Raw genomic sequence first — 13022 nt, 5'->3', positions numbered from 1 at the left:
CGGTGGCAGGTGGCTCCACCCATCCAACCAGACATCATCACGGACGCTCTGCGCATACGCAGAAGCATCTGTACATGTGCAGACGTGGCACGTGACTCACATTTGCAAACCAGTAGCAAAGGTAAGTGAAACCCACTACTGCTATTAATAATTACTCAGATCACACTTCAGACTGTGTCCAATTTAGAGAAAGAGGGGTAGGCCGGTCTTCTCCCCATCTTTGAGCTCAAGGAGCCTTTTTTTTTTTTTTTTTTTTTTTTGCAGGTATTTCTGTAAACTCTTGGAGGAGGGTGCAATCTGTTCAGCCTGTTGTCTTGTAGGTCTTCTTTTTTTTTTTCCCCCTAGAGAAGAAATACAATTATTTTGAAATATCACATTCCAAGCGGGAAATGCGTCCTAGGGCTGTCCCTTTGCCCCAATGTACATTCCCCCTGTTAACAGGCTTAAGAGAAATCACAGCAAGGTGATGATTAATGCTGCTGGGAAAAAAGCAGGTTTCGAACAACTTCATTTTTTTGTGGACAATTCAATTTGGGGTCCTGCCTGCCTTTGCCGACAAGTTAATTTAAAATGAAGACAAAACAACATTTTCTGGGCAGGTTAGTTGATAAAACACGAACGTAGCAATCACTGGAATTCATTTGTATCCTTTGTAAGTTTGCCTTCTGTTTTTTTCTTCCTTCCTTCCTTCCGTCCTTCCTTCCTTCCTCCCTTTCTCCCTCTCTCCCTCCCTCCTTTCCTTCCTTCCTTCCCATAAAACCTCTCTTCCTTCCTTCCATCCTTCCTTCCTTCCTTCCTTCCTTCCTCCCTCTCTCCCTCTCTCCTTTCCTTCCTTCCTTCCCATAAAACCTCTCTTCCTTTCTTCCTCCCTTCCTTCCATCCTTCCTTCCTTCCTTCCTCCCTCTCTCCCTCTCTCCCTCCCTCCTTTCCTTCCTTCCTTCCTTCCTTCCCATAAAATCTCTCTTCTTTTCTTCCTTCCTTCCTTCCATCCATCCATCCTTCCTTCCTTCCTCCCTCTCTCCCTCCCTCCCTCCTTTCCTTCCTTCCTTCCTTCCCATAAAACCTCTCTTCTTTTCTTCCTTCCTTCCTCCCTCCCTCCTTTTTCCTTCCTTCCTTCCTATAAAATCTCTTCTTTTCTTCCTTCCTTCCTTCCTTCTTTCCCTTTGTACTCACACAACCTCCCTCCCTCCCTACACAACTTCCCTTCTTCCCTTCTCTTCTTTTTCACACAATCCTTCCTTCCTTCCTTCCTCTCTCCCTCTCTCCCTCCCTCCTTTCCTTCCTTCCTTCCCATAAAACCTCTCTTCTTTTCTTCCTTCCTTCCATCCTTCCTTCCTTCCTTCCTCCCTCTCTCCCTCTCTCCCTCCCTCCTTTCCTTCCCATAAAACCTCTCTTCTTTTCTTCCTTCCTTCTTTCCTTCCATCCATCCATCCATCCTTCCTTCCTCCCTCTCTCCCTCCCTCCTTTCCTTCCTTCCTTCCCATAAAACCTCTCTTCTTTTCTTCCTTTCTCCCTCCCTCCCTCCCTCCCTCCCTCCTTTTTCCTTCCTTCCTTCCTATAAAATCTCTTCTTTTCTTCCTTCCTTCCTTCCTTCCTTCCTTCCTTCCTTCCTTCCTTCCTTCCTTCCTTCCTTTCTTCTTCCTTCCCTTTGTACTCACACAAACTCCCTCCCTCCCTACACAACTTCCTTTCTTCCCTTCTCTTCTTTTTCACACAATCTTTCCTTCCTTCCTTCCTTCCTTCCTTCCTTCCTTCCTTCCTTCCTTCCTTCCTTCCTTCCTTCCTTCTCATCTTTCCTCCCTTTCTGCCCTAAAATCCAGACTCCCGAAGAGCTAGAGGATGATTCTGATTTCGAACAGGAAGATTATGATGTTCGTAGCCGGACAAGCGTTCAAACTGAAGACGATCAGCTTATTGCTGGCCAAAGTGCAAGGGTGAGTTTACGGTCTAAGCAGTGCATGAATATCTCTTCCAATGCGTCTGCTTCTGCAAGCTGATTTGGAGAATATAAAGCTTAGGATGGCTACCAAGCGTGAAGTTCCATTTTGAGTTCTCAAGAACTGAGTTAATTTGTTTGACACTCAAGTGGGGTTGGTTGGAGAAGTTTGTGCAAAACAGAAAAAAAAAAAATCTGTTGATAGTTCTTTTTGCATGACCCAAGCTTCATGCCAATATTTTTTTTTTCTTAAAAAAAATTTTTAACACCTAATCTGATAAATTTGTCAAAATTCCAAGGAATTCAAGCTTTCCTATTAAAACATTGAGAAAAAGATCAGGTTCCTAAACCTTATAATCATGGAGAAAACATGCCAAAAACTTGGGACAAGTGTCCCAATTTTAACATGCTGAATATTATGAATATTAATTACTGATATCAAAATCTCCAAGCAGGATCGAAAGCTTTTCTTAAAGAAGATTGAAATACTTTGCAGATAGCGTCTCATGTTTCTCAAGCCACAATTGAATTGATACAATTCTTTGCTATGGCATCTGAAATTAAAAAAAAAATACCTAAGTATAATTTTCAGTTGCTAAAATCACAACCAACCAAAAATGGCATTATGGGCCATTTCATCATACAAACTTTTGATAATAATCCATAAAATTAAACCTACCTTTTCTTCTGTTTTAACCAACCAGATGGTATATTGTACACGCTTGCAGGATGGTATAAATTTTGTTTAAGAAGCTCTACCAACCTAACAAACTGAATACATATTGTTGTTAATATATTTAAACGTTTCAGTCATGTACTTCCCTTTCCCTTGTGTCCTCCAGACCAAGGATCTCCAACCTTGGCCACTTTAAGACTTGTAGACTTCAACTCAGCAAAGTTGGCTGAGGAACTCTGGGAGTTGAAGTCCACAAGTCTTAAAGTTGCCAAGGTTGGAGACCCCTGCTCCAGACTGTACATATTCAGTTCCTCCAATCTCTCCTGGTATGTTTTGTCCTTCAGATTTTGTGCCATTTTTGTTGTCCATTTCTTGAGTCACTCTTATCTTATCGATTCCTTTTTTTTAAGTGAGGTCTCCAGAACTGGATGGGGCCCACAGTTATGCCCCTTTTGCCAGCACAGGTGGGGCAGTCTCCAATTAAAGATGTTGGTTATCACCTTTAAAACCCTTCATAGCATGGAGCAAGGTATCTGAGGAACCATCTCATCCAAAGGAAACTGGCCTGCCCACCCATGCTAGCAGAAGGGGTATGCTGTGGGCTCCGTCAGTCAAGGAATTCTGGCTGACAATGTCCAGGAGAAGGGCCTTCTCTGCCATGACTCCCACCTTCTGGAACATCGTGTCCCTCAAGGTGAGATCTGCCCCGACCATGTTGACCTTCCATGAGGGCCTGAAGACGGCTGTTAGTTTGCCCAACAAAATCTGCATTATATTTTTTTGTTGTTGTTGTTCAGTGTGGTTGCTTACGAGTCCTAGGAATGTTTTCCCATAAAATAATTCTGCTTCTGTATAACCGGAAGGTATATGTGGCGGTAACACCACTCCATAGAAGTTATTTGTTGTTTAACGACTCCACATTTATTGTGGATTAGAAGTAAATAAAACGGGAATTTATACACTGCATAACCCACCGAAAAGGAAAAGGAGAAAACACTCTTTGGGGGGGTGGAAAAAAACCAATTTCAGTGTTGGAAGAAGCATAAAAATGAATGTTAGCTTAAGTTGGAATCATACCGCATATCAGGAAGACTCATTGTGCGACACAGTGCACGCACACCCAGACACACAAATAAATATGCACAATCTTAGAGATGCAAATAAACATTAGGTTCATAAAACAGTGCTGCAGTTTTTTTGAGATGCAAAGAAGAGACTCAATTTCTGTGCCTTTTTATAGGGGAAGCTGTTGTTGTTGTTGTGTTGGGTTTGCACATTAACATTTCAGACTGCTGAGCTACTTTGATAAGGCCTAATTAAAACTCAGATGCTGAATTCTAATTTGATAAGCTTTCAGTTTTCTTAATTTTTCTGATCTCCTGATTCAAGATAACCTCCCCCCCCCCACAAATTCTGGTTCTGGAAAAGGTCAATTGTGAATTTTTTAAAAAGCCAAGAGCATTTTAAGAATATGTAGAGAGAAGCAATAGCTGATTGAAAGTGACATAAACAAGAAAAAAATGTAATGACACTTAAATCTATGTTACACTCCATTAAATGTACCAAACAGTGGGATATAACCCTGGAGCTAAACATACTTTCAGTTAAGGAATCATGACTGAAAGGTCCCTATTTTGAACTTCAAAAGTAATTATGACTGTTTTGCTGTTTTCTTGCAGCGTCGCCCTCAAAAAAAAGTTGAAATAAAGTGGAATTCTTGTGTTTACCATTAGTCTCAGAATCAGTTTAATGGTGATATCCGTTGAAACTCTTTTCAAATTCCTCTAGAAACTTGCACAGCACGAATTCCGGAGCACACAAAAGTCTATCAAGGACTGAAAATTTAGGAGTTTTCTTCTTCTTCTTTTTTTAATAATTGTTTTCCTCTTTCTCCAAAGTTACAATACAAAACAGAAAGAAGAAAACTTTGACTCCCAAACCAAATAACACATAGAAAATATATATAAACAAGTAACAAATATATTATTAATATTAACATTAAACATAAAATGTCTACCCTGGTTTAATGCTAAGAAAAGAATAATTCAAATATCTGAAGCCTTCTCCCCACATTGCGTAACAGAGCTACAAGTAGTTATAAACTTTCCCATCTATAATTACTAAAAATGCTATGTTACGTGAAAAGAAATCTACCGTTGTAGAAATCTATTGTCTATCAATCAAGCCGACCCACCATCTTTTCACTACAAAAAGAAAGAGGTAACAGGTAACCCCAAGAAGAAGACTCATCTTCAAAGCCCTCTCTTAACAGTCTGTTATTGTATTTAACACAAGTTCACAAACGGCTTCCAAAATTTCAGAGTTTTCTTGTGGCATCAGTGGCAGAGTTTGATGTTCCAGTTCTGTGCAGATTGTCACCGACTATGATCCAGCTCGCTAGCCAAATTAGGGCCATCTGTTACTATATTGTAATTATACTGAGTTTTGAGCTGTTTTTTCCCCTTTCTGGTAGCTAATGAAGTAGTCCTTGACCCATGAAAGATTCTGCGATAATAGATATTTCATTTTTAAGGTGCCAGCAGACTGTTGGTTGCTTGTTTGTTGCTGAGTTCAGAAAAACACGCCAGAACTGACATTGAACACTGGCTGGTCCAGCTCTGAGAAAGTTGGTTTGTTGGCATCGGTGATCCAAATCTCAAACTTGGGTCATTAAGACTTGTGCACTTCAAGTCCCAGAATTCCTCAATCAGCATGGCTGCCAGAGGAATTCTGGGAGTTGAAGTCCACAAGTCTTAAAGTCGCCAAGTTTGGAGACCCCTGAAGCAGTGGTGAAATGTAAAATTTGTTACTACCGGTTCTGTGGGCGTGGCTTGGGGGGGGTAATATAACTGAGTGGGCGTGGCCAACTTTTAAAAAAAAACTTTTAAAACCATTTTTTCTACAACCTCTTCAGCCAAAGAGGTTGTTAAAAAATGCTTTTAAAAGCCTCTGACGATCCCAGCTGACTTCCCTGATCGGCAGAGGCTTCTTTTTTTTACTTTTAAAAGCATTTTTTCGACCGAAGAGGTTGTAGAAAAAATGCTTTTAAAAATAAAATAAAAAGCCTCTGACGATTGCGCAGCTCAGCTGGGCGTGGGAGTGGGGAGGGATTTTTGTTACTGGTTCTCCGAACCATCCCCCGCCATCGCTACCAGATCGGGCGATCCGGTCCGAACCGGGAGCATTTCACCCCTGCCTTGAAGGATGCCTCGTCAGCAGAAACCGAAGCACAAATAATCAGATTAGATTCAAATGAAGGCCAGAATGGATAACACGGCATCTTTAAAATGATTTTCCTACTTAGGAGAAGCGGTGAGAAGCTAACTCAAAGTTTCCATTCCTGACACGTCTTAAAATTACACGATTCTGTGTGGTTTAATACAGGCCATCATGGCTCAGCTTCCTCAGGAAGAGAAGGCAAAAATAGCTGAGCAGGTAGAAATATTCCATCAAGAAAAGAGCAAACTGGACGCCGAGGTGGCCAAATGGGATGACAGCGGGAATGACATCATCGTCCTAGCCAAACAGATGTGCATGATCATGATGGAAATGACGGACTTCACCAGGTAGGTCAATCAGTGAAGTTTGTCCTTGTGAGGGTTGTCTATGGAGATTCTCAAGTCACCCAGGTAGGTAGGCCATGGTGTCCCAAAGGTGCTGTTCAAAAGTCAACTGGATTTTCTTGTTGTTGTTGTTTTTTCACTTCTCATCCAAGAAGCTTCTTCAGAAGAACTGAGATGCAAAACTTCTTCAAGAAGAACTGAAGAGGCTTCTTGGATGAGAAGCGAAATGTTTTCAAGAACTGAAGAAGCTTCTCGGATGAGAAGTAAAATGTTTTCAAAGAGCGAGCGAGTGGGCAGGGGCGGGGCCAGCCAGAGATGGTATTTACCGGTTCGCCGAACCAGTCGAACACCACCTCTGGCGGAAAGATTGATATGTATGTTCATCACCTTGAGCTACTTATAAAATATTAATGATGCAATACAAATCTAATAAACAAATTAGCCGAACAGCTGGACGAGCAATTGCAAAAATAAATACATAAATAATGATCTGAAACTCAACCAGCATTTTAACAAACCTGCCTGATAATATTCAACTTTGTGCAAGTGTAAAGCTGCTTTCTTTTATGTCCCTGCTGAACTCTGACCCATTTCGGGATTGGATCTGGCCAATTTTACATTAAATCCAGCTTGGGGAGCCGGAGGGTGGGGGAAACGTTGAGCCCTTTCGCTGTTTTGCATTCCTCCAGGAATACCCTCTTAATGAACACTTTTAAAAATGCATCTACAATTAAGTTCAGGAGCTCGGAGGCAAAATCGAGACCAAACTGCTGGCAAAGCATTTTGGAGTAGCTATACATCTACATTGCCTCCCTCAGCCCCCACCCCCAAATCTCCTAACCTATACTCTAATAAGTAGTTTAAAGAGCATGGTATGCTAAATTGGGGAAACAGTCATCTCGCAGTTCTGCAAGAATATGAAAAACGAAAATGGAACTATTGATACAGTTTTATAGAGGAATTATTGAGTCTTGTCATTTGCACGTCTATAACTGTCTGGTTTGGTATAGCAACCGTACAGGACAGGCACGGACACCAGCGGATAGTCAAGATTGCAGAAAAAAACCAGCCATTCTTCCATAGAAAAGCTGCATATTGTGTGGGTCAGAAGGAGGGCTGAAAAAAAATATCTGCAGACCCCTCGCATCCTGAGCACAAACTGTTTAACAAAATAACGGAATGAAAGAGTTGGAAGGGACCTTGGAGGTCTTCTAGTCCAACCTCCTGGTGAGGCGGGAAGCCTTATACCATTTCACACAAATGGTTGTCCAATCTTTTCTTAAAAATTTCCAGTGTTGGAGCATTTACAACTTCTGGAGGCGAGTTGTTCCACTGATTAATTGTTCTCACTGTCAGGAAATTTCTCCTTAGTTCCAAGTTGCTTCTCTCCTTGATTAGTTTCCACCCGTTACTTCTTGTCCTGCCTTCAGGTGCTTTGGAGAATAGCTTGACCCCCTCTTCTTTGTGGCAACCCCTGAGATATTGGAACACTGTTACCATGTCTCCCCTAGTCCTTCTTTTCATCAGACTAGACATACCCAATTCCAGCAACCATTCTTCATATGTTTTAGCCTCCAATCCCTTAATCATCTTTGTTGTTCTTCCTTGCACTCTTTCTAGAGTCTCCACATCTTTTTTACATCGTGGCGACCAAAACTGGATGCAGAATTCCAAGTGTGGCCTTACCAAGGCATTACAAAGTGGCATTAACACTTCATGTGATCTTGATTCTATCCCTCTGTTTATGCAGCCCAGAACTGTGTTGGCTTTTTTGGCAGCTGCTGCACATGGCTGGCTCATATTTAGGTGATTGTTCACTAGGACTCCAAGATCCCTCCACAATTACTACTATTGAGCTAGGTACCACCTATACTATACCTGTGCATTTGGTTTTTCTTGCCTAAATGTAGAACCTCACTTTTTTCACTCTTGAATTTTATTTTGTTGGATAGCGCCCAATGTTCAAGTCTGTCAAGATCCTTCTGTATCTTAAGGAGATCTTCTGGAGTGTTGGCTATTCCTGCCAGCTTGGTGTCATCTGCAAATATGATGAGTTCCCCATCTATCCCTTCATCCCAATCATTGATGAAGATGTTGAAGAGTATTGCATACTCCATATAGATGCAGTTCCATAGCAGATGCAATTTCAACTAGACACGGGAACAGTTCTTTTCCCTTGTGCCATCAGTCTGCTAACCACATAATTTTCACAGTGCTGCCTAATGTCTGTGTATATTTATCCATGTAGTGTCTCAGTAGTAGTATTATTTATCATTATTATCTTTATTCCACTTTTTATTGGTATTATTATCTCTTTTATTCATTAAACATGAAACTCAGTCATGTTGTGTCACATTTAAAAATGTGTCACAAATACGAGTGACTGATGCTAATGGTTGATACGGGTTGCTGCCAGCGTCCTAGGTATCAACCAAGTATCTTCTTAAAATATATGATGTTCCGACTAGCACATTTTTTTATTATTATTTTTTTTTTTTGCAGTTCCTCTGGTGTTATTGCAGGAAGCTGCCATTTCTTGATGTGTTTTGTAAAATTTGTGGACATGGTACCAAGTGCCCCTATGACAATGGGTATCACTGTTACATGTTTCATCCATAACCGTGTAGTTTCGATGGCCAGGTCGTGATATTTCATGATTTTTTTCCAGTTCTTTTTCTTCGACTCTGGCATCTCCTGGTACAGCGATATCAATAAACTGTATGCTTTGGCCCTCAACAACTGTGATATCTGGAGTGCTATGTTCCAAATGACGATCCGTCTGTATTCGAAAGTCCCACAAGATCATCTTCTTCTTCTTCTTCTTCTTCTTCTTCTTCTTCTTCTTCTTCTTCTTCTTCTTCTTCTTCTTCTTCTTCTTCTTCTTCTTCTTCTTCTTCTTCTTCTTCTTCTTCTCCTTCTCATTATTATTATTATTATTATTATTATTATTATTATTATTATTATTAGTTTGTCATTAGATGTTCAGACTGGATTTGGCATTTTTGTCTACCTATCAAGTCCTTTCCAAGGACCCGGGATAGGCAGATCTGGTTGTTTGATGGTGTTATAGATCTCATTGCAGGATGGAAGTTGTTCTTAGCAAAGCTGCTTTTTGCAATTGACTGATGGTGAAATTGCCAATGCCAATGGTATTCAAGTAGCGTTCCCCTTGTTTTGGGATTGCATCCAAGGTGCCCATTATTATTGGAACTACTTCTGCTTGCTTTTACCACAGTCATTCTATTTTTATTTGCAGGTCTTCGTATTTTGTTATCTTCTCCAGTTCTTTTTCTTCTGTTTTGCTGTCTCCAGGTACTGCCACGTCCACTATCCAGATTTTTTGCATCTTTCTAATCAACAAATGTTAAGTCTGTGGCAGCTGTCTGTCTGTTTGAATTCTAAAGTCCCAGAGCAATTCAGCTTTATTTATTCATTTAAATGTAATAATTTATTATTGTTGTTGCTTTGCGTGTACACTGAGTGCTTCTGTACCAGAGACAAATTCCTTGTGTGTCTAATCACACTTGAACCAAATAAAGTAGTTATATTCAAATTCATTTTCATTTCCAAGCATTAAGTCAACGGCTTTCCCCTTGTCTCTTCTAGGGGTAAAGGGCCACTGAAGAATACCTCCGATGTCATAAATGCCGCCAAGAAAATTGCAGAAGCCGGCTCCAGAATGGACAAACTGGCGCGGGCGGTGGCCGATCAGGTAATTTCAGAGCTGCTCTCGAGATGAGCTTGAGCAGCAGAGCGAACCGTTTCTCCCCGTCATGATTGCGTGCCTGGAATTGTAATGTGTTTCTTTCTGATTAAAGCAGCTTTCCTCAGCAAGGTGCTGTGCATATATAATAGAAAAAGAAACACACAAACACACACAGAGAGAGAGAGAGAGTCCTGAACTTCCACTCAGTATGCTAACTGGCTTGGGTGCCTCCGAGAATTCTGGGAGTTATAGTTCCTAAACATTTTCATGGTACCTGACGGGGGATGGGCCGTGAAAATTTTTTTCACCTTATTAGGATCACATCAAGGAGAATTGTATAGTTAGACCTTGACTTAGGACAATAATTGAGACCAAGATTTCTGTTGCTAAATGAGACAGTTGTTAAGTGAGTTTTGCCTCATTTTACAACCTTTCTTGCCACAGTTGTTAAGTGAATCACAGTGCTTGTTAAGTTCGTAACATGGTTGTTAAATGAATCTGGCTTCCCCGTGGAATTTGCTTGTCAGAAGGTCGCAAAAGGGGATCACATGACCCCGAGACACTACAACCGTCATTTTTGTGAACCAGTTGCCAAGTGGCCAATATTGATCATGTGACCATAGCAGAGGTGGGTTTCAGCAGGTTCTGACCAGTTCTGGAGAACCGATAGCGGAAATTTTGAGTAGTTCGGAGAACCGGTAGTAAAAATTCTGACTGGCCCCACCCCCATCTATTCTCTGCCTCCCAAATCCCAGCTGATTGGGAGGAAATGGGGATTTTGCAGTAACCTTCCCCTGGATTGGGGTGGGAATGGAGATTTTACAGTATCTTCCCCTGCCACGCCCACCAAGCCATGCCCACAGAACCGGTAGTAAAAAAAATTGAAACCCACCACTGCACCATAGGGATGCTGCAACGGTCATTGGTGTGAAAAACAGTCATCCGTCACTTTTTTTTCAGTACCGTTGTAACTGTGAACGGTCACTAAACGAATGGTTGCAAGCCAAGGACTGCCTGTCTTTCCATTTCTCCTGTTTTCTTTTGCAGTCTGTGGGGCGTTCTTAATCTCCTATGAGTCATGCCAGTGTTTTTCATGTAACCAACTTTTAAGCAGCTATTTAAAAGGGAAAAGCTTACCATCTATATAAAAAAAACATGCTTAAGTGGAGTTCTGCCTGGAAGCCATGGCTTCAGGAAACGGTTCTGTTACTAATTGAAAGAGAAGAGCATAGAGGTCACAGTCTATTCCAAAGCAGCATAGCAGATAGTATTATTTAATTGCAGAGTTTTATGTAGTACATTGCATTTGTAGGATTTGTTCTCTGGGAGAAGCCATTCTTGCAGCACAGGGAGTCTTGTTAGGATTAGATGAATCTTCGGCAGGGTGCAGCGAGTGAAGATCCATTGATAGCTAGCAGGTAGAATCGAATTTCCGGAAAGTGGACTTCAACTCCCAGAAGAAAAGGACAACGGGAGACATGATAGCAGTGTTCCAGTTATTTCAGGGGCTGCCACAGAGAGGAGGGGGTCAACCTGTTTTCCAAAGCACCTGAAGGCCAGACAAGGAATAATTGATGGAAACCGATCAAGGAGAGATTCAAGCTGGAAATGAGCGGGAATTTTCTGAACAATCAACCAATGGAACAGAAGTTGCCTTCGGAGGCTGTGGGAACTTCATCCCTGGAAGCTTTCAAGAAGAGACTGGACTGCCATCTGTCAGAAATGGTCTAGGGTCTCCTGCTTAGGCAGGGGGTTGGACTAGATGACCTACAAGGTCCCTTCCAACTCTGTTATTCTGTTCTGTTATAATCCCCCAGTCTGCATAGCCCAGTGATGGTGAACCTTTTCGGCACCGAGTGGCCAAACCGGAATGTGTGTTCATGCGTGCACACTGGAGTGCCGGTGTGAATATGCACCAGCCAGCTGGCCTTCGCCCATGCCGGAGCACCGGAAACCCAAAGACCAGCTGGCCGGCGCGTACATGTCTGTTTTTGGCCGTTTTTCAAGCCGTTTTTCGGGCTGTTTCCCAGCCTGTTTTTTGGCCATTTTCAGGCCATTTTCCAGCGCTCCAGCGCCTGCAAAGGCCAGCTGGCCAGCGCACATGCACACACCCGAAACCAGAAGAGTAGCTGGCCACGGTTTGCATGCCCACAGAGAGTGCTCTGCGTGTCACCTCAGGCACGCGTGCCATAGGTTCACCATCACAGGCATAGCCTTTGCTGTAGATTCTGGGAGTTGAATTCCACACTTCCGGAAATCCGTTGTTAACACTTATTAACCCAGTTGTTAAGTGAGTTTTGCCCCTATTTATGGCCTTTCATTTCCACAATTGTTAGGTGAATCACTGCAGTTGTTAAGTGAGTAACATGGTTGTTAAGTGAGTCTGACTTTCTCATGGACTTTGCTTGTCAGAAGGTCGCAAAAGGTGATGATCGCATGATCCTGGGACACTGAAACCATTATAAATACGAGTCGGTTGCCAAGCCCCTGAATTTTGATCACGGGGATGCTGCTTTCACTAAGAGTGGAAAACGGTCATAAGTCACTTTTTTCAGTGCCATTGTTACTTTGAACGCTCACTAAATGTATGGTCACAAGTTGAAGACTATCAATATTTCCCATTCTATTTACTCCCATGAAGCCGATGGCTTTTATATGCTGGATTTTCTGACCTGCCATCGTCAGGTTTCGTGTAACCCAAACTTACAATTAAACCTGGGTATGGCGAGCTTCCGCCAACAGTGAAAATTTCTAATTTACCATTTGAAAAAGGATAATGGTCAGAGAATTATGCAGCAGCTCTCCAAACGAAGTCAAAGACACTGACACGAACTTGTAGTTTTAGATAAATAAATATATGTAACATTTATATTTGTAGCAAACAAGATAATCAGGAACGTAGTAAAATCGCGAGGTAAATCTAAAACAGTATACAGAACGCACAGAAGAGAAAAAGGCGGGAAAAAAGAGAAACGCCCCCTTTGTACTTACAGCGACCAATCATAGCATAGAATGCCTCATGCATGTATCAGCACTCTCTTAACTACTCAATTACAACTGCGTGTTCTAGATCATTGTACATTTTACTGTTCCAGCTACTACATTCAATATCCTAACAACAGCTCTGTCTTTAAAACAAAT

The 13022-nt window shown here is 41.8% G+C and overlaps 1 protein-coding gene across 1 annotated transcript in view; it reads left to right on the top strand.

Moving 5' to 3' along the window:
• Positions 1 to 13022, top strand: part of CTNNA2 (catenin alpha 2) — a 613234-nt gene that overhangs the window by 553915 nt on the left and 46297 nt on the right. Inside the window, exons 14-16 of the mRNA XM_070948152.1 lie at positions 1821 to 1934; positions 5997 to 6178; positions 9782 to 9887. Of these exons, the coding sequence (XP_070804253.1) occupies positions 1821 to 1934; positions 5997 to 6178; positions 9782 to 9887 (402 nt within the window). The remainder of the gene's footprint in view (positions 1 to 1820; positions 1935 to 5996; positions 6179 to 9781; positions 9888 to 13022) is intronic.

The sequence above is a fragment of the Pituophis catenifer genome, unplaced genomic scaffold (assembly GCF_029215685.1).
Source record: "Pituophis catenifer annectens isolate HBS135680 unplaced genomic scaffold, rPitCat1.0.hap2 SCAF_8, whole genome shotgun sequence".
Classification (NCBI taxonomy): domain Eukaryota; kingdom Metazoa; phylum Chordata; class Lepidosauria; order Squamata; family Colubridae; genus Pituophis; species Pituophis catenifer.
The sequence above is the reverse complement of the archived record's forward strand: the minus strand, read 5'-3'. Positions and strand labels throughout refer to the sequence as shown.